The sequence below is a fragment of the Moschus berezovskii genome, chromosome 25 (assembly GCF_049115385.1).
Source record: "Moschus berezovskii isolate FMDL1 chromosome 25, NW_MosBer_1.0, whole genome shotgun sequence".
Taxonomy (NCBI): domain Eukaryota; kingdom Metazoa; phylum Chordata; class Mammalia; order Artiodactyla; family Moschidae; genus Moschus; species Moschus berezovskii.
Genome location: NC_142484.1, coordinates 20,019,382 through 20,039,092, shown reverse-complemented (window position 1 = coordinate 20,039,092; position 19,711 = coordinate 20,019,382). Strand labels below are relative to the sequence as shown.

The 19,711-nt window shown below is 44.7% G+C and overlaps 1 protein-coding gene across 1 annotated transcript; it reads left to right on the top strand.

Moving 5' to 3' along the window:
* The first annotated feature begins 16,001 nt into the window (after positions 1–16,001).
* On the top strand, positions 16,002–19,144 carry PATE1 (prostate and testis expressed 1). The gene is made up of 5 exons (XM_088832093.1): positions 16,002–16,059; positions 16,161–16,196; positions 17,174–17,209; positions 17,485–17,601; positions 19,011–19,144. Exons 1-5 carry the CDS (start codon positions 16,002–16,004, stop codon positions 19,142–19,144), a joined length of 381 nt encoding a protein of 126 aa, XP_088688219.1.
* Positions 19,145–19,711: the final 567 nt, after the last annotated feature.

The window sequence follows — 19,711 nt, the reverse complement described above, 5'->3', positions numbered from 1 at the left end:
TTCTCCAGTTCCATTTTTCCTCTTCAAGATTGCTTTGGCTATTCGAGGTTTTTTGTATTTCCATACAAATTGTGAGATTATTGGTTCTAGTTCTGTGAAAAATATCGTTGGTAGCTTGATAGGGATTGCATTGAATGTATAAATTACTTTGGGTAGTATACTCATTTTCACAATATTTATTCTTCCAATCCACGAACACTCTTACACTGTTGGTGGGAATGAAAACTAGTACAGCCACTATGGAGAACAGTGTGGAGATTCCTCAAAAAACTGGAAATAGAACTGCCATATGATCCAGCAATCGCACTTCTGGGCATACACACCGAGGAAACCAGAATTGAAAGAGACACATGTACTCCAATGTTCATTGCAGCACTGTTTATAATAGCCAGGACATGGAAGCAACCTAGATGTCCATCTGAAGATGAATGGATAAGAAAGCTTTGGTACATATACACAATGGAGTATTTTTCAGCCATCAAAAAGAATGCATTTGAATCAGTTTTAATGAGGTGGATGAAATTGGAGCCAATTATACAGAGTGAAGTAAGTCAGAAAGAAAAACACCAATACAGTATACTAACGCATATATATGGAATTTAGAAAGATGGTAACCTGAACCCTGTATACAAGACTGCAAAAGAGACATAGGCATATAGAACAGTCTTTGGGACTCTGTGGGAGAGGGTGAAGGTGGGATGATTGGGGAGAACGGCATTGTAGCATGTATATTATCATAAGTGACCAGTCCGGGTTCGACGCATGATACAGGATGCTTGGGGCTGGTGCACGGGGATGACATGGAGGGAGGATATGGGGAGGAGGGAGGTGGGAGGGGGGTTCAAGAGGGGGAACACATGTACACCCGGGGTGGATTCATGTCAATGTATGGCAAAACCAACCAATATATTAATGTAAGGTAATTTGCCTCCAATAAAATAAATTAAAAAAAAAAAAGATCTCACATGCTGCGACTAAGACTTGATGCAGCCAAATAAATAAATAAAACCTTTTTTCTGTCCACACTGTAAATGCAATACATGATTTGGTAAAGAGTAATGGGTCAGGGAATAGAGTTGGAGTTCTTATTATGTGGTAGTTATTATAATAATGCACATTCTGTCCTCAGACATTGGATTTTAAATCCTGATTATAGCGTATATCAGGTTTATGAACTTAAACAGAGTATTTTAAGTCTGTGCTTACATTTTCTCATCTGTAAAATAGAATAATGCCAGTAAGTACTTCACTGAGCTGTGATGGTTTTAAATGATTCAGTACTTGTATGGTGTTTAGAAAAGCGTCTGATGATTAGCAACTTCTCAAAGAACATTTGTTATTCTTATTTGGGAAGGCAAATTGCTTTTTATTTTCTATATGATTTAAAACATAAACATAAAAAATTGTATATCTATGTTATTGGGCATGCAATGAATAAAGATGCAATTTGTGACTTTACTAACATAAATGAGTAAAACTGTATTTCAGTAGCTTTTGAATTAAATGTGAATCAAGTTAAGTTCCTATCAATCCAAATTGAATTATTATAACTGTAGGATGCTAACTGTAGTTTTTATGGTAACCAAAGAAAATATCTGTAGAATACACACAAAAGGAAACTTAAAAGCGAAAATTGTTCACTACAGAAAAATCAACAAGATGCAAATGCAAATAGTAATGGAGGAAATAAGGGCTCAAAGAGCTATACGACATACAGAAGACCAATAATAAAATGGCAGAGGTTTGGCCCTTCTTTGTCAGTAATTACTTTAGCTATAAGTGGACTAAAATCTCATAAAGAGGCAGAGATTGGCAGAACAGATTTTTAAAAAAAATATCCATCCATATACTATACAGCAAGAGATTTGCTTTAAATCTAAAGACACAAATAGGTTGAAACTCAAAGGATGAAAAAAGATACTCCTTGTAAATAGTTACCAAAATAGACCTAGGGTACCTATACTAAATGATCTAAGTTACCAGAAACAAAGAATGACATTATATGTTGATAAAAGGGCCAGTTCATTAAGTGTGTGTGTTTGTGTGTGTTAAGTCACTGAAGTCATGTCCAACCCTTTGCAACCCCATGGACTGTGGCCTGCCAGGCTCCTCTGTCCAAGGGATTCTCCAGGCAAGAATACTGGAGCGGGTGGCCATACCTTCCTCCAGGGGATCTTCCCCACCCAGGGATCGAACCCACACCACTTTATGTCTCCTGCATTGGCAGGCGGGTTCTTACCATTAGCACCACCTGGGAAGCCCAGTTCATTAAGATGTTGTGACAATTATACATAGGCCAAACAGAAACCAAAATATATATTGCAAACTTTGACAGAGTTGAAAGAAGAAATAGACATTCCACCTCAATACTTCACCTTCAATAATGATAGGAAAAACACGTAGAAGATCAATAAAGAATTAGAGGATTTAAGCAATATCATAAACCAGTTAGATGTTACAGACATATACAAAGTGTAGATGCCAACGACAGCAGGACATGCATTCTTCTCAAGTAACATGGAATATTCTCCATGGAAAGCCAGGCCCTCCTTGTAAGACTTTCCCTGTTTGAGGACCTCTCCAGGCCTTGAGTGTTAGTGGCCTGATGAGATTTAGGATACTGGACATTTGAGAAGTAAAATAACTTGGAGACTTTTGACAGATCGTTCTTTGTCTGGTATCGCTTCCTTCTTATCGGGTGCGTTATGGAAACAGCCCATGAGTTTCCCCTGAATATAGTCTTTTTATTCAGTAGAGCTTTTATTGTAATACATTCAGTGCCCCCGTGTCCCAGTGCAGCCTCCCCCATTCCCCCCCACCTTAGACTTGGGGTTTGACCCCCAACCAGAACAGCAGAACCAGTCAACCGGACCTGGTTGTCTAAGTTGAGCCCAGACAGCATTTCAAAGTCACACTACATTTCTTTTTTGTCCACGTTTGATTTCTCTCGGGCTTCTTGGCTCTCAGAAGGCAGTGCGGGTGTTGGCTAAGTGTGAAAGCATTTCTGGATCTTGATGTTTGTTAAAGAACGGTGGGCAGAATGCTGTCAAGGGGAGGTCACTACAAAGTAGCTGATTATCTCAGGCTAAACCTCTTCTGCTATGGGATTGAATGGAACCACATCCTTTACTGATAAGCTATTGCAGTGGCTTGTATTACAACAGAAGAACACGTTTTTCTCCTGAGGGGTGATGCGTGTATACTCTGCACATCTTCTTGGGCAACCCAGCACAGAATATTGGTAGATATAATCTGAAGAAGGTAGGAGAATAACCGGGTCACAGGTTAGACATCAGACGGGGCACGGAATGTTCCCGAGTGAACAGTCCCTCCCTTTCCTCCTATCCCCATAGGTAGACTCTGGACTTGAAGCCGCTTCCACAAAAGGGGCAGTTTCCTTTCAGGGTGACTTGCTTCCGTTCCCAGTGCCCACACACATTTACAGCAAAGTTGCTGTAACAGACAGACTCTATTAGGGATTCAGTCACTGAATACTGGAAATGCAAAAGAATTTGGAGACCATCCATCCAAGCCTCATCACTGTACAGGTGAGGAAACTGTAACACAGTCAGTGTCCCATCCCTCCCCATTCTCCGGCCTGCGTCTCACCTCCGGTGTAATGATGAGAGTATACTTCTTTGGTCTGGCATGCTAAATCAGGATATCTGGGTTGGCAGGAACCTAAATTCTTTCTGCAGTTTTTGCCAATATATTCATCACAGGAGGTGCAAGAAATCAATCTCATCATGGTAAAATCTGGACGATATGGGAGAACCACGGAGTGAGAAAAAGAGATGGCAAGTAGTGAAGGGCAGGAGAGCTGGGCTGCTGCTGTAGGTGTCAGCACCGAGGCCAGAAGGCCAGACTTCCCGGCCTTCCCCCATGCTCCCCGAGGATGCTGTCTGCAGAGCCAGATCTACCAAGGAATCTGTTTTAGGAGTCACATGGTAACCAGGAGGCGCTCTCCCTTCTTTCTTTTCAGGCTCGCCCTGCAGCTGTGGCTTCGAAAGGGGCCCTGAAATGGGCATTTCATTGCTAGTAGGGCTGGGTGACGTTAGTTGAGAGAGACCGCCCAGGATCTAATCGGGGAGAAGAAGGAGGAGGATCTCCCTTCTGAGCTTTCTTATTAAGCCCTGGGTGTTAGTTGATGAGTCTAACTTTCCCAGCTGTTGATGCCTCAGTGGTTCTTTTTTTTTTCAATAAAATAGTATTTTTTTTTTTAAAGTCACTCAGTTGTGTCTGACTCTTTGCGACCCCAAGGACCATAGCCCTCCAGGCTCCTCTGTCCACGGAATTCTCCAGCCCAGAATACTGGAGTGGGTAGCCATTCCCTTCTCCAGGGAATCTTCCCAATCCAGGGATCAAACCTAGTCGCCCACATCGCAGGCAGATTCTTTACCATCTGAGACACCAGGAAAGCCCAGGGATACTGGAGTGGGTAGTCTATCCCTTCTCCAGTGGATCTTCCCGACCCAGGAATCAAACTGGGGTCTCCTGCATTGCAGGTGGACTCTTTATCAGCTGAGCTACCAGGAAAACCCACTGATTCTTTTTTTTTCTTTTTCAATAAAGTAGAATTTAGAACGAGTTTATTACCTGGAGAAGGGAATGGATACCCACTGCAGTATTCATGCCTGGAGAATTCCATGGACAGAGCGGGCTACAATCTATGGGGTCACAGAGTTGGACACAACTGAGCGGACTAACACATACACATGAGTTTCTTAAGCATGTCAGAGCAGTTCATGAGCTGGAAGCTTTCAAATTTGAGACTGATATGAAGCTCTGAGACCTGGTGTTATGGGACGGCTTATAGAGTGAAAACAAGGAAGTTGTTTAACATTACAATTGATTATTACAGTGGGGTTTTCAGAGGGCAGGGATTGGTTAGAAGTGGTTGTTATTGTTTGTTTAGTTGCTAAGTTGTGTCTGATTTTTTGTGAACCTGTGGACTGTAGCCCACCAGGTTCCTCTGTCCAGGGAATTTCCCAGGCAGCAAGAATACTGAATGGGTTGCCATTTCCTCCTCCAGGGGATCTTCCTGATCCAGGAACTAACCCGAGTCTCCTGCACTGGCAGTTAGATTCTTTATCGCGGAGCCACCTGGGAATTCCTAGATGATTTCAGTTTCTTTTAATTATCAGAGGCATTTATAAGAAATAAATCCCTGGTAGCTCAGATGGTAAAGAATTGCCTGCAGTGCAGGGGACCCAGGTTAAATCCCTGGATCAGGAAGATTTCCTGGAGAAGTAAATGGCTACCCACTCTAGTATTCTTGCCTGGAGAATTCCATGAACAGAGGAGCCTAGTGGGCTACAGTTCATGGGGTCACAGAGTCGGACACAACAGACAGACTCTCAATTTCATTCACTTCAGTTCAAGAGTTAGATTTGGTTTTGCTCAGCCCCGCAGTTCTTTATCATCCCTTTCCCTCACACCATGCTTGGAGTGAGAGTGTGGAGAGCTACTGGGCGGCAGGAGCAGTAGGGTCTTCAGGAACGGTTTTCATGATGGGGAAGGGAAGTAGCAGCCACTGAGGCTCAGGGGCCTGGCTCCAGCAAAGGCTGTCTCTGTAGCTCCTGCTCCCCAATCAGGTCTTTTTGGACATTACTCCCTGCCCCTCTGCCTCCCTGCTGTTGGACTCACCCTCTCTGAAAGACCAGCACAGAAGCACGAGGGTTCTGGGGAGCAGGAGGAATAGGAGCCAATCCATACAGACTGAAGAGAGGACAATGAGGCAGGCAGGCAGTCTCCCAGAAGTGCTTAGCGATGGAGCACCAGACAGGATGCGGAATGGAGCTACAGCTGTGGTTCCCTCCTCATCGCCTCCTCTGGGAGATATGCCCTGGGCTCTAAGAGCTACACTCCTTTACCTATATTGGGAGGCCCTGCCTGTAAGGTCGTGGGTGTTCTGCTTCCTCTTCTCATTCCACTGCCCACGTGGGGACTCAACCGAGGAATTTACATGGGAAAGAGGTGACCTTCCTCAAGATCGTAAGAACCTCATCCCAGAGGAGACAGGGGATCTAAGTAAAGCAGAGATGGAAGTCACCTTCAGAGTCCACATTTTCTTGGCTTATTCAACTTACTGTGTGTAAAGCTGCAGACTGTTCCCCTGAGCCCAGGTACTGGGCTTTGCTTCGCAGGCATCACAAGTGCACGGAACACTTCCATGTTGTGTTGGGTTCCTTGATTTAGCCAAATCACGTCACGCTGGGCTGGTAAAAGGAGAGACCACTCAGGTGAAGGTAAGGAACTGGCTCACCTCAGATCTGGGGAATGTCTGATAAGAATGGAGTTGGAGGGACTTTTCTGGTGGTTCAGAGGTTAACAATCTGTCTGCCAATGGAGGGGACACAGGTTTGATCCCTGATCCAGGAAGATCCCATGTGCTGTGGAGCAACTAAGCCCCGGCGCCATAACTAATGAAGCTGTGCGCTTAGAGCCTGAGCTCTGCAACAAAAGAAGGCACCGCAATATTCACTGCTTTCCACAACTGGAGGATAACCCCTGCTCACCACAACTAGAGAAAGTCTGTGCACAGCAGTGAAGACCCAGCCCAGCCAAAAAAACAAAGTAATTAATTAATGGACTTGAAGACTACAAATTCAGTTATCATTAAAAAATGTCCAGCACAAGGAACCTAGCAAACCCTATTTTTTCAAAATCCTCTCTATGTCCCATTGTCTTTGAATGACCTGGAAAACATTTGTTTCCCAAACTTTAACTCTTTATATACGCCTTACTTTCCCTTGAAGACTCTGAAATGAAAATAACTCCTGCCATATCAATAAACAAGAAATGTCACAGCCATCAGTGACTTCTGGCCTCCACATGTGAATGACAGTCCCAAAACTTCGATCCAGTGGATGCTCCACCCACCAGCCCAGAGATTGCAGAGGAGCTGGAGGAAGGCAAGAAGCAGCCATCTGCCACTGCTCAAGGTGAACAAAGAAATGGGATTTGCATCTCACGCCGGTCAGAATGGCTGCCATCAGAAAGTCTACAAACAATAAATGCTGGAGAGGGTGTGGTGAAAAGGGAATCTTCCTACACAGCTGGTGGGAATGCAAACCAGTACAATCACTACAGAGAACAGTGTGGAGATTCCTTTAAAAAATGGAAATAGAACTGCCATACGACCCAGCAATCCCACTGCTGGGCATACACATCAAGGAAACCAGAATTGAAAGGGACACATGTACCCCAGTGTTCACTGCAGCCCTGTTTACAATAGCTAGGACTCGGAAGCAACATAGATGTCCATCAGCAGACGAACGGATAAGGAAATTGTGGTATATATACAAAATGGAATAATAGCTATAAAAAAGAATGCATTTGAATCAGTTCTAATGAGGTGGATGAAACTGGAGCCTATTATACAGAGTGAAGTAAGTTGGAAAGAGAAACACCAATACAGTATATTAACACACATATGGCATCACCGACTCTGTGGACATGAGTTTGAGTGAACTCCCGGAGTTGGTGATGGACAGGGAGGCCTGGCGTGCTGTGATTCATGGGGTCGCGGAGAGTTGGACACGACTAAGCGACTGAACTGAACTGAACATACATATATGGAATTTAGAAAGATGGTAACAATGGTCCTATATGCAAGGCAGCAAAAGAGACACAGATGTAAAGAACAGACTTTTGGACTCTGTGGGAGAAGGTGAGGGTAGAATGATTTGAGAGAATAGAACTGAAACATGTATATATTACCATATGTAAAACAGATGACCAGTGCAAGTTCAATGCACGAAGCAGGGTACTCAAAGCCAGTGCTCTGGGACAACCCAGAAGGATGGTGTGGGAAGGGAGGTGGGAGGGGGGTTCAAAATGGGGGGACACATGTGCATCTGTGGCTGATTCATGTCAATATATGGCAAAAAGCACAATATTGTAAAGTAATTATGCTCCAATTAAAATAAACTAATTTAAAAAAAGAAACAGGATTTGGCCCCAAATAGCTGAGGTGCATATGAAAGGAATGAATTCCAAGAGCCCAGAGGCTGGCATCTTCCCATATATAGAATGCTAAATTCCTTAAATTAATACCTAATCTTTGATGTTCAGATGCCTGCTCCCTTTGTGGCAAACTTGTATATAACCTGACTCCCCTTCTCACCTCCTTGGAGCAATTTTCTCAGAGCTACTGAGATCCTGTCTCCCAGGCTTCGGCTCGGGAGGCTCAGGAGTCCTAAACGTTCCCAACAAAAGAAATAACTCTACTTTCAGGTTATGAAGACAACAGGATTAGTTGGTTGGGGAGCTAAGATCCCACATGCCTTCTGGCCAAAAAACCAAAACAGAAAACAGGAGCAATATTGTAACAAATTCAATAAAGACTTTAAAAAAGAAAAAAAACAAAAACCCTTCAGGGAGCTCAGCACTTTTTTTTTTAAGAACATGAACCACCAGTCTCATTGCAAGCCCTGCAATAAATCTCTCTCTGCTCCAAACTTTGTTTGGCCTCACTGTTCATCAGGAACATGAACTTGTACCTATAGAGAGACTGACGCTGGCAAAGGCCAACTCCAAGTACTTCCTAATCTGTAGCTCTGGGAGAGAACTGAATCTAGCTGCATGGAGACAGCCCGGAGGGCCTGGAATGTGGTCCCAGCCACATCTCAGAGCCCATTATTAATCAACTCTACTTGAATATAAAATAGAAAGTTTTTTGTTTTTAAAGAGATGTCAGGTCTTTTTGTTTGTTTGTTTCTTTGTGACTGTGCTGGGCCTTCCGTGCTGCTCTCGGGCTTTTTCTAGTTGTGGTGCGCGGGCTTCTCACTGCCTTGGCTTCTCTTGATGTGGAGCTCGGATTCAGTAGTTGTAGCTCATGGGTTTATCTGCCCTGGGGCATGTGGGATTTTCCCAGACCAGGAATTGAACTGGTGTCTCCTGCATTGCAAGCCACATTCTTAACCACCGGACCACCAGGGAAGCCCCTAGAAATGATGGGTCTTGGGAAACGCTTTGCAGAGAGAGCCAATAGGACTCGCTAATTGAATGTGTGAGGGGGTGGGGAGCCAGGAAAGAAGAAAGAGAAATCTCTGAGGACACTTAGTTTTTAGCCTGAGCAAATGAGTGAATGGTGCAGTTACTGGTGATGTGGGGAAGAATGTGAGGAAAGGGAGGTGAACCTGGAGGCGGCTGGGAGGGTGGTGTGTGGAGGGGATGATGTTGGAGTGAGTTAGAGTGCGAGATCAGATGTTTGTCTGGGGGGCACGTTAAGTTTGAAATGCCCATCAAACGCAGATATTAAAAAGGCAGTGAGGGGACTTCCCTGGTGGTCCAGTGACTAAGACTTTGCCCTCCCAATGCAGGTTTGATCCCTGGTTCGATCCCTGGCCAGGGAAATAGATCCCATTTGCTGTAACTAACACGTAACACAGCAAATGAATACATGTTTTAAAAAGTTTAAAAAGGCAGTGGAGAGTTTAGAAGGGAAGGTAAAGATTTGTGAGTTATCAGTCTACTGAGGGTATTTAGAACTATGATACCTGTTCCCAGGAGGAGTTAATTAATAGGGTAAGAGGACCAAGGGCTGCAGAAGGCATATTATGTCCATAGCGTCAGATTTTTGGTACTGAAAAGATAAATAAAAACCTGAAACTCAAGCCACAGATGCTGTTATTATCTGTTGCTGCTGTTGTTGCTGCTGCTATTATCTGCAGTGCTATTGCTATTGTTATTTTGTACAGCTCTTGTGTGCTGGCCTGCACAGAGGCCATGCCCAGTAACCAGTGTTTTCAGTCTGGCTCTAACAGTGTGGCCGATGCTCCTTGCCAAGAATCCTCCTGAACAAGTGCAATCAGATGTGCATCTGCTGATTGTCTTCCGAGGATCAGCCCAGAAGAATAGGGGGAGTCGGGATAATGGAAATAGCAGAAATAGGGCCCCCAACCCAATAGCCCATAAAGCCAAGTGGTGTTACTGACTGGCAGGAGATGGGACAGAAGACAGAGAGTAGACTCCTGACGCAGAGTGAGAAACAAAAAATAACCTGACAATTAAATATGTGTATATTATTATTCAAATTAAGCTCCAGTATACCTGTTGGACTATTCCATCAATTTGGAAATTATAGAGACATGAGCAGAAAGTCCTTATCATGATATCTTTGAACCTGAATTCCAGACTTCTACTGGGGAGAGGAACTTTTCTGAATGAGGAGGGGAGAATGGAGATGTCACAGCATTCTTTTTTTATATATATATAATATTTATTTATTTGGCTGTGCTGGGTCTTAGTTGCAGCATGCAAACTCTTAGTTGTAGCATGTGGGGTCTAGTTCCCTGATCAGGGATCAAACTTGGGCCCCTGCTTTGGGAGCGTAGAGTCTTAGCCATTGGACCACCAGGGAAGTCCCTCACTTTCTTGTCCTATGTTTGAACACACATTCTCAGGAAATTTCTAAGACATAGTAAGGAGACAGTGTCCTCTAATTTTGCATTGTCAGCAGTTTGGCACATGTTTAAGTCTTCAAAATTATAAGAGTTGGGGTTTTTTTTGTCTCGAGTATATTTACATCTTTTAAATGCACTCATGCCCTCTTGTTCCTTCTCCACCCACTTCTGGATGGTGCCAAGAGTGCCAGGGTTGCCTTGTTCCTTTTCGCACCTGACTAAGCTTTTCACCTCTCATCTGATGCCCATTTCGACTTTAATGACCAGAAACTATCTCATCTGTAGACCTCAAGAAGATGTTCTGTTCTCCTAACCCCGCAGGCTATGTCCGAGTCTTAGTTCCCAGGCTTAACAGGCTTCCATACCACTGAATTACTGTGTCCACAGCCTGCCTCCTACCCTGTCTGGGGCTATATGAAGCTCCCAAGAAGACGCCCTGCATTATCGTCCCTCTTTGAAAGCAGGATCCAATCTAACTCTCCCTGGCACTGTAGGTCGTGACCAAGGGATGTGCTTCTCTCAGAGTCTAATCTCCTTGACTTTGGTTAGGCAACACCTCCTGCAGTTTCATCATTGTATTCCTTCCTCTGAGCCTTCTCCCAGGTTGAAGTGCTTAAAATAATCTTTCCAGCTTTCCTTCCTTTTTTCTTCATTCCTCCAAGCAGCCTCAGCATCCCAGCTCTGTAATGACAGCTCCCCTGTACTCCAAGGACCAGAAGCAAAGCTTGCTTCTCTAACCAACGCTCATAAGACTCCCTTTCAAGGGATGTAATTCAACAAATGCTCAGGAAAACAAATATCGGATATTAACACATATATATGGAATCTAGAAAGATAGTACTGACATACTTCTCAGTTTGGGAATTTTACGTCCAATCACTTCAAACACAAGAACATTACAAGAGTTTTAAAAATCTTGCCAAGTGATTAAGAATCCCTGACCTATGGAAACCAACTGCTTTCTTCCCACAGGAGACCATTAGAGCATCATGCTCAGGGGTTGGGTGAAGGTCTATTTAAATCTGATTCTTCACCTGCTGGGTGTGTGACCTTGTGTGTGTCCTTTAACCTCTCTGACCTGTGGGGGTTTTTTTTCACCAGAGAAAATACATATTTATCTATCAAGAAGAATTGTGAGGGCTAAATTAGCACATGTGAGCTATTTAATTGTTTTAAAATATAGCTTTTGAGGAGGTCAGGAGATACCATCAGTGGAAATGACAGAGGAGGGAGCTCTGAAGGACAGGCCCCCTCAGAGAAACACTGACCACAAGAGTGAAAGTCATCACAATCAACTTCGTCTCCGGTTTACAGCAATAGTGGAAAGGATGAATCTGAATGAGACAGTTTCCACATGGTAGGAAAGTTTTGTGGCATTTTTAAAATAATAGCTTTTCTCCCAACTAGCTCCCTCCATTTACACATACACACACACACACACACACACACACACACACACACACACACACACACACACACACATATATAGGGGGAATCTATATACAGAACTTCAGTAAACTGGTCAGGGATCGTCTCTCTGAACACAAATTGTTTTTATAATCTGAAGGGATACCATTTATTTTTGTTTCTTTAAAATTGTTTGTATTGGAATATAGCTGATTAACAATGCTATGATAGTTTCAGGGGCACAGCAGAGGGACTCAGCCATACATACACATTTGTCCACTCTCCCCCAAAATCCCCTCCCATCCAGGCTGTCACGTGACTTTGAGCAGAATTTAAAGGGATACGTGTAAAACCTTAGTAATAAACTCAGCAAAACAGAGGGCTATCCGCCACCTTGGGACTGCTGGTCTCTGAGCATGGCCTTCACGTACTGGTGAATTTACCATGAAAGTAGAAGAGGAATCTCTTATTTCTCCTTTGCTGAAGTCACCTTTAGAAGAGTTCTCCTGGTGAATAGCCAGAGTTGGCTGATGCGGCAGATTGAAAGCCCAGGGCCTTTTATTTGAGCTGTAAGCTACAGCAGAAACAATGGGTAGATAGATTAATGGCTACTCCTTCACTGCTGTTGTTGACTGCCTCCCTAGTCACTTTAACATCATTTTATCTTTTCCCACCTTCAGCACCATTGGCACGAACTATCTAGGGAATTGTGGACATGTTGAACAATTTTGAGATTCCCAGCAAATCCTTGGGGATGGTGAGTCTCATGGTAGAAGAGAGTACACATATAAGGTTTCCCCAGAAACACTTCTTTTATGTTCTTTCTTGGATATCCACATATTGTCTGAAAATTTGAAGGTTTCCCCAGAAACACTTCTTTTATGTTCTTTTTGGATATCCACATATTGTCTGAAAATTTGAAGGTTTCCCCAGAAACACTTCTTTTATGTTCTTTCTTGGATATCCACATATTGTCTGAAAATTTGAAGGTTTCCCCAGAAACACTTCTTTTATGTTCCTTTTGGATATCCACATATTGTCTGAAAATTCCATTTTCCCATCCCTCAGGAGGGTAGAACTTCTCTGGTTTCATCTAGTCTCAGTCAACTAGAACGGTGCTGCTCCCTTGCTTAAGGGAAAAAGAGACACGATTTACTGACTGAACTGTTCCTTCAAACCCTGACCTAGAAGAAATTGTTCTTTTTCTGTCAGATCACTGGTGTAAATCTACGGGTACTGGGAAAACCCCAGGAGCTTATGTTACTGGGCTGCTGTGGAATAGTAACTGTGGTTCTGCATCCTGTTGACCTTCCCCCAAGGGGCTTCCCTGGTGGCTCAGGTGGTAAAGAATCTGCCTGCAATGCAGGAGACACAGCTTCGATCCCTAGGTTGGGAAGATCTCCTGGAGAAGGGAATGGCTACCCACTCCAGTTTTCTTGCTTAGAGAATTCCATGCCTGGAGAATTCCACGGACTGAGGAGCTTGCTGGGCTACAGTCCATGGGGTCATAAAGAGTTGGACATGACTGAGCCATTAACACTTTCACTTTCAAGGTGTCATCTGCCTAAGCTGAGAGCTCTTTCCTCAAGTCAAATCCTGGCAATCACCACCTGCCCCATTAAGCTCTTCAGAAATGATATTGTGTGAAAATATCTCAATTATCAATGAAGTTCAGGATATTTTTACTGTATTCACCATGGAGAGTAGTGATATGTCTTTTGAAAATAATGGTAACCGTTGGAAAGTGGATGTCTATTCAAGAAATACCATTTTTATTGTTTTGCATGATAACGGAGATGCAAACCAAAAATCCTAGCTCATCACCTAAACATCTTCTAGGCATCTACATAAAGATATAACTGAGTACTCAGCTAACCACTTTCAGAGGTGAGAGAAATCCAGGGCTGCTCCTCTGGACTAACTGTACCTCCAGAACCCTGTGATGGGGAGAAGGGCATCGTGAGTACAGGCGTCCAGACTCCATGAGAAGAAGGTAAGTGTTATTCACTCAGTCGTGTCCACCTCTTTGGACTGTAGCCTACCAGGCTCCTCTGTCCATGGAATTCTCCAGCAAGAATACTAGAATAGGTTGCCATTCCCTTCTCCAGGGGATCTTCCTGACCCAGGGCTCAAACATGGGACTCCTGCATTGCAGGCGGATTCTTTATCATCTGAGCCAAGGCATAAGATCTGACTCCATGTGAGGTTTGGAGCACTAAGCAAAAGGGATTCTTTCCTGAATACTTTTAAGTCTTGGGTCTATAATTTATGACATAAGAATTATTATTTTGGGTGCCTTAAGAGGATAAGAAAAAAGATTAGGAACACAGAGAAAGGTATGGACTGTGACCCAGTAAGAAAATCAGTTATTATGGGATACTAAGACCAGGAATGTGGATTTGAGGAGATTTTAGGAGAAAAATAAGCTAATAAAATAGAGTTCATGAACTTCCCTAGTGGTCCAGTAGCTAAGAATCTGCACTCTCAATGCAAGGGCCCTGGGGTTTGATCCCTGGTCAGGAAACAAGATCTCACATGCCACAACTAAGAATTAGTACAACAAACTAAATGCTTAAAAACATAGTGTTCAAATATAAACAAGGAGTCAGGTGGATTGGTGAAGCTGAGAAGGGAACATTTCTGCTTTAGGAGAAGGGGTATATAATATCAGCAGAGTGTAGTGGAGTGAGGAGACAGTTTCTGGTGGGGCAGAGGAAGAAAACCTTCCCTCCTTTTGTGTGGGCTGCCATTAGCCAAAGAATTAAATACAGAATTCCTAGAAGGAAAAGATGGGAGATCACAAAGGTCATAGAAAGGAATGTGAGGATGTAGGAGAAGATGCTAAGTTTCCCTGCGTTGAGAGCAGGAAAGGGACAGGTCTGCCAGAGGGAACACAGGACTTCCCAAGTGGCTCAGAGGTAAACAACCTGCCTGTCAATGGGGCAGACTCAAGAGACGCGGGTTCGACCCCTGGGTCAGGAAGACCCCCTGGAGGAGGAAGTGACAACCCACTCCAGTATTCTTGCCTGGAGAACCCCATGGGTTTTCTTAGAATCCACAGCCTCAATCCCCTCCACAGGAATTCTACATTCAGTCACCACCCCAATTGGTCACCCTGTCACTCTCAGAGTTGAGGCAACTGCCCCTCCTCATACCTGTGGGAGGGACCAGCTGACCTCCTTCCAGGAGAAGTAATCTCGAACCTCTCTCTTAATAAAAGCCTACGTCTCAATCATCAGGAAACTCCAAGTAGGAGAAGAAGTTTCTCGCAGTCTCTGGTCCTCTGCCCCAGTGTTTGCTTTGTCCCAGTATGACCGAAAGTGGAGTGCCTCCCGAGTGCCCTGTCACCTCGTCTGCACTGAGCCTGTCCATCTCTCTTCCCGTTTCCTATAGTACTGTCTGTTAAAGGCTCTTTGGTTACCCCTCTTTTGGACTTCCTATATTCCAATCATTTACACTCATATTCTCTCACACTTTTTTTTTTATATGGGCCATTTGAAAGTCTTCATTGAATTTGTTACAATATTATTTTTGTTTTATGTTTTGGTTTTTTTGGCTGTGAGGCATGTGGGATCTTAGCTTCCTAACCAGGAATCGAACCTTCACCTCCTGCATTGGAAGGCAAAGTCTTAACCACTAGACAGCCAGGGAAGTCCCTCCTCTCAGCTTTAATGAGCGTCTCAGTGTAAATGTCTCTGAATCTAACCCAGCGTGCCCTGATTTATCCTGGTCTTCTCCCACAGTGTGCTCTAGTGAAAAGACCACAGGACGTGGCCTCAAAGCTTCCTGAACGCTAGGACTGAAATGACTCAGACCCAGGACTTACCTAGGCAGTCCCTCTTCCTCACAATTTGAAACATTTTAGCAGGAAACACCCTTGAAGGAGTTCTGTAATGTCCCCACCCCTAGCCCTTCCTGGGGCTGCCCAACCTGGTAGATATATAAAGAGGCACCTTGCAGCTTCCTGCTCCAACCTGCTCTTTCCTCCCTCTGAGATGAACAAGTCCCTCCTGCTAGGGCTTCCTGTCCTCCTCTGCTGCTTTCGAGGTGAGAGTCCCTGTGGTTGACAGTTGGAGAGATGAGTCCAGGATGTTGGAATGGGTTGGGATTCCCATGACAAAGGTTCTCTTATGAGAGTCATAGGTAACAGAAGCTGTCATTCTAACGCCATGACTTTCACACACAATGCATCCCACCCCTGGAACCTTCAGCAAAATCTTAGTCTGCTTGCAGAAGGAAATAGGTAGATTATAAGGGAACTGACAAGATTTTCATAAAAGCTGTGAGGTGAGTTTGTAAAATGAGGTCTGCAGAGAGTATATCTTTTTTTTTTTTCCTTAACAGTGCTGTGTGGGTCGTTTGCAGACCAAGAACATGACAGTGAGTAGAAACAGATCAGTCGTGTGGGAAGGGCAATTTGAGGGGAGGGGGAGATGAGAGGGGATGTATGAGCATTGAGGGTTGAAAGGAATCCAGAGGCTAACCTTGGATTCCAACGCTCGGCCACTTCTTCCAGGAGGATGGGGCTGGGGTGGGAACTGACTTTGAGCCTGATGGAAAAACACAAGCAGCAGTTGCCAAGGCAAAGGATCCGTGTGTTAAAAGATGAGGGAAAGGGAAAGAGGGAAGTGGAATGTTGATTTTTCAGGCTCTAGCTGGCGAAATCCACAGAGTAGCAATTTCATGAATTTCAGAGGCTTTGTCACCTCGTCGGCTTTCAGCTACTTGTGGGTAAGAAAGTCAGAGAGGTCAATTAAAGTGAAGGGAATGGGGGACTTTCTTGGGGGTCCAGTGGTTGAGAATCTGCCTGCCAAAGTAGGGGACACTGACTCGATCCCTGGTCTGGGAAGATCCTACACACCCCAGGGCAATTACTGAGTCCGAGTTCTCTATCTAGCCCGTGAGCAGCAGCAAGAGAAGCCGCTGCAATGAGAAGGCCAAGCCTTGCAACTAGAGAGTAACCCCCACTCGTCGCAGCTAGAGAATGTTGGTACATAGTCAGGGAGACCCACAGTTCAGCCAAAAATAAAGTAGTTTTTAAAAAGAAGGCAATGAGGCACTCACACACACACACACACAATGTTCATTTATCTTTCTCCTTCGAGTCTGTGCTGTATCCTAAGGGGTGGTGGAGAGGCTGAGAGGCCCTCTAGAGGTGAAGAGGGTTGAAATGAGGGAGAGGTACAGCGATGCCCCGAGATGGGAACTAGGCTTTGGAGGGGCAGAAGGGCCCAGAGTGGCTCCAGGTGAAGAGTTCAGAATGGGCCTTGTGTGTTTACGAGGATTACAGAGGCATGAAGCAAGAGTAAAGCTTAGAGAAAATTGCATCTACGTGTTTTTTCTCTTTGCCAGCACAGTCCATGAAATATTTGTTGATGAAGGCCAATTTCCTGGTGAGTATGAAGAGGGTACGATCTGATGCGCTCAGCTTTGATTTTGTTCCGCTTTTCCTTATCTCCCTGCCTGTTCTATGAGCTAAAACTCCAGAGACTGTAAACTCTAGCCTTTCTCTTGGCTCAGCCTGTTTGATAGAGGTGGATGCCCTCCCTTCACGGGTCTCCGGAAAGCACTCGGGGCTCCCAGAGGACTTCAGATTTGAAAGGGGAGAGGGGTCCTCTCATAGCAGTGCTTTAACATCTCCTTCCCTACTCTCTGGCCCAAATTATAGAAATTATTCAGTGTAGGACGTGCCACATCCAGTTTCCAAGACAGAAGTGTTCCAGAGGCAGAGGGCTATGCACTGCAGTGAAAGAAGAGGCTTGCACAACTGGGAGGATTTTCAAAAGTGAGTTGTGGGTTGGGGGCGGGAGGCTGGGGTGGTGGAAGCAGACAGGGACATGTCGGCCAAGGAGAAAGGAGGGATCCTGCTTCAGATCAATCCTAGTGTCCCTAGTGTGAGTCACTCAATTGCGTAGGACTCTTTAGGACCTCATGGACTACAGCCCCCTAGACTCCTCTATTTATGGACTTCTCCAGGCAAGAATACTAGAGTGGGTTGCCATTTCCTACTCCAGGGGATCTTCCCAACCCAGGGATCGAACCGGAAGTCTCCTGCATTGCAGGCAGAATCTTTACTGTCTGAGCCACCAGGGAGGCCCTAGGATGACTGAATATCTCTACCCCATCACATGCCATGATGAAAAAGAGATAGAGGTGGTCTCTAGGGAGTGGGGATCTATAGCTATGGAATCAGTATTTTGAGAAGCTTGAACAAAACAGAGGAGACTAAGTTGATGGAAAAGGAAAGGCCAGTGGAGAACAGAGCTAAGTGTTGAAGTGAGGCGGGCACTTTGTTTTTTCCCGGCCTGGCCTTCCCCTGTGGGAAGTTTTAAACTGCAAAAATAGAGGGACCAGGGTCAGCAATAGATACAGGCTAAGTGGCCCTTCATAGGTAAGTCTGAACAGCATGATTTCTTGGTTTTCCTATCCTTTGTGCTGAGTGATACCTTAGTATTTCTAACCCATGGATGTGAGAGTTGGACTGTGAAGAAAGCTGATCACCGAAGAATTGATGCTTTTGAACTGTGGTGTTGCAGAAGACTCTTGAGAGTCCCCTGTACCGCAAGGAGATCCAACCAATCCATTCTAAGGGAGATCGATCCTGGGTGTTCATTGGAAGGACTGATGCTAAAGCTGAAACTGCGATACTCTGGCCACCTCATGAGATGAGTTGACTCACTGGAAAAGACTCTGATGCTGGGAAAGGTTGGGGGCGGGAGGAGAAGGGGACGACGGAGAATGAGATGGCTGGATGGTATCACCGACTCTGTGGACATGAGTTTGAGTGAACTCTGGGAGTTGGTGATGGATAGGGAGGCCTGGCGTGCTGTGATTCATGGGGTCGTGGAGAGTCGGACATGACTGAGTGACTGAACTGAACTGAACTGAACTTATACCAGTGTCAACATTCTCAGTGGAAACACCCAGCTCTGGCAATCCTTGAATTGCTGCTGTCATTACAGCCCCACATTCAGGGATTTTTATTTTATTTTATTTTTGCTTTAAACTACTCTGCTATTGTTTCTCTTTGGGGAAGTACCCAGACTGCCATATCTTCCAATTCTTCATGTTTAAATAACCGAGACTTGAACTACGCAAGGTTGTTTTTTGTACACCAGTGCAGGCTGGGAAGTTTTTTGTTTTGGTTTTGGTTTTAGAAACTTCTGGGCTGATAAATTTCTCCTGCTTCTGCAGATGATGGTACTCTCTGGTTAACCTTCAGGGGTTGCCTCAAGAACTGCGCTAATGTGAACAACATAAAGTGGAGTGTCTACCTGGTGAACTTGAGGTGTTGCAGGAGCCATGACTTGTGCAATGAAGACATCTAGAAATCACTGGTCCTTTTCTGGCTCCAGTCTCTGGGTAGGTGACATTCTTGGCTCCACCTCTTGACAGTAATCTAAAAAAACACATTTCAGATTGGAAACACACGGCTCTGCCTTCTACATATGTAAGAAGAAAGCCCTCTCTTTTTCCAGATTTTCTGCCGTGGCCCCTGGGAGGGGGTGTATGGGGAACATCTTGAACACAAGATCAAAACATCCTGCATGTTGTTATAGAATCCAGTGTATTCACTGAACACCCAAGCTGCTTCAGAAAGGAAGAAGGGGGGATGGAGAGGATAGGATGAATTGAGAAAGTGGCATTGACATACATACACTACCGTGTGTAAAACAGATGACTATCTGTGTGTTGTGTTAGTCACTCAGTCATGGCCGACTCTTTGTGACCCCATGGACTGTAGCCTGCCACGCTACTCTGTCCATGGGATTCTCCAGGCAAGAATACTGGAGTGGGTTGCCATTCCCTCCTCTGGGGGATCTTCCTAACCAAGGGATCAAACCTGTCTCCCACATTGCAGGTGGATTCTTTACCATCTGAGCCACCAGGGAAGC

Excerpts from the sequence above, each read along its gene's own strand:
- PATE1 (XM_088832093.1), top strand. The coding sequence starts at position 16,002 with ATGCATCCCACCCCTGGAACCTTCAGCAAAATCTTAGTCTGCTTGCAG. Across the intron at positions 17,210-17,484 it reads TGATGAAGGCCAATTTCCTG|AAATTATTCAGTGTAGGACG; the intron begins GTGAGTATGAAG and ends CCCAAATTATAG. Across the intron at positions 17,602-19,010 it reads AACTGGGAGGATTTTCAAAA|ATGATGGTACTCTCTGGTTA; the intron begins GTGAGTTGTGGG and ends CTGCTTCTGCAG.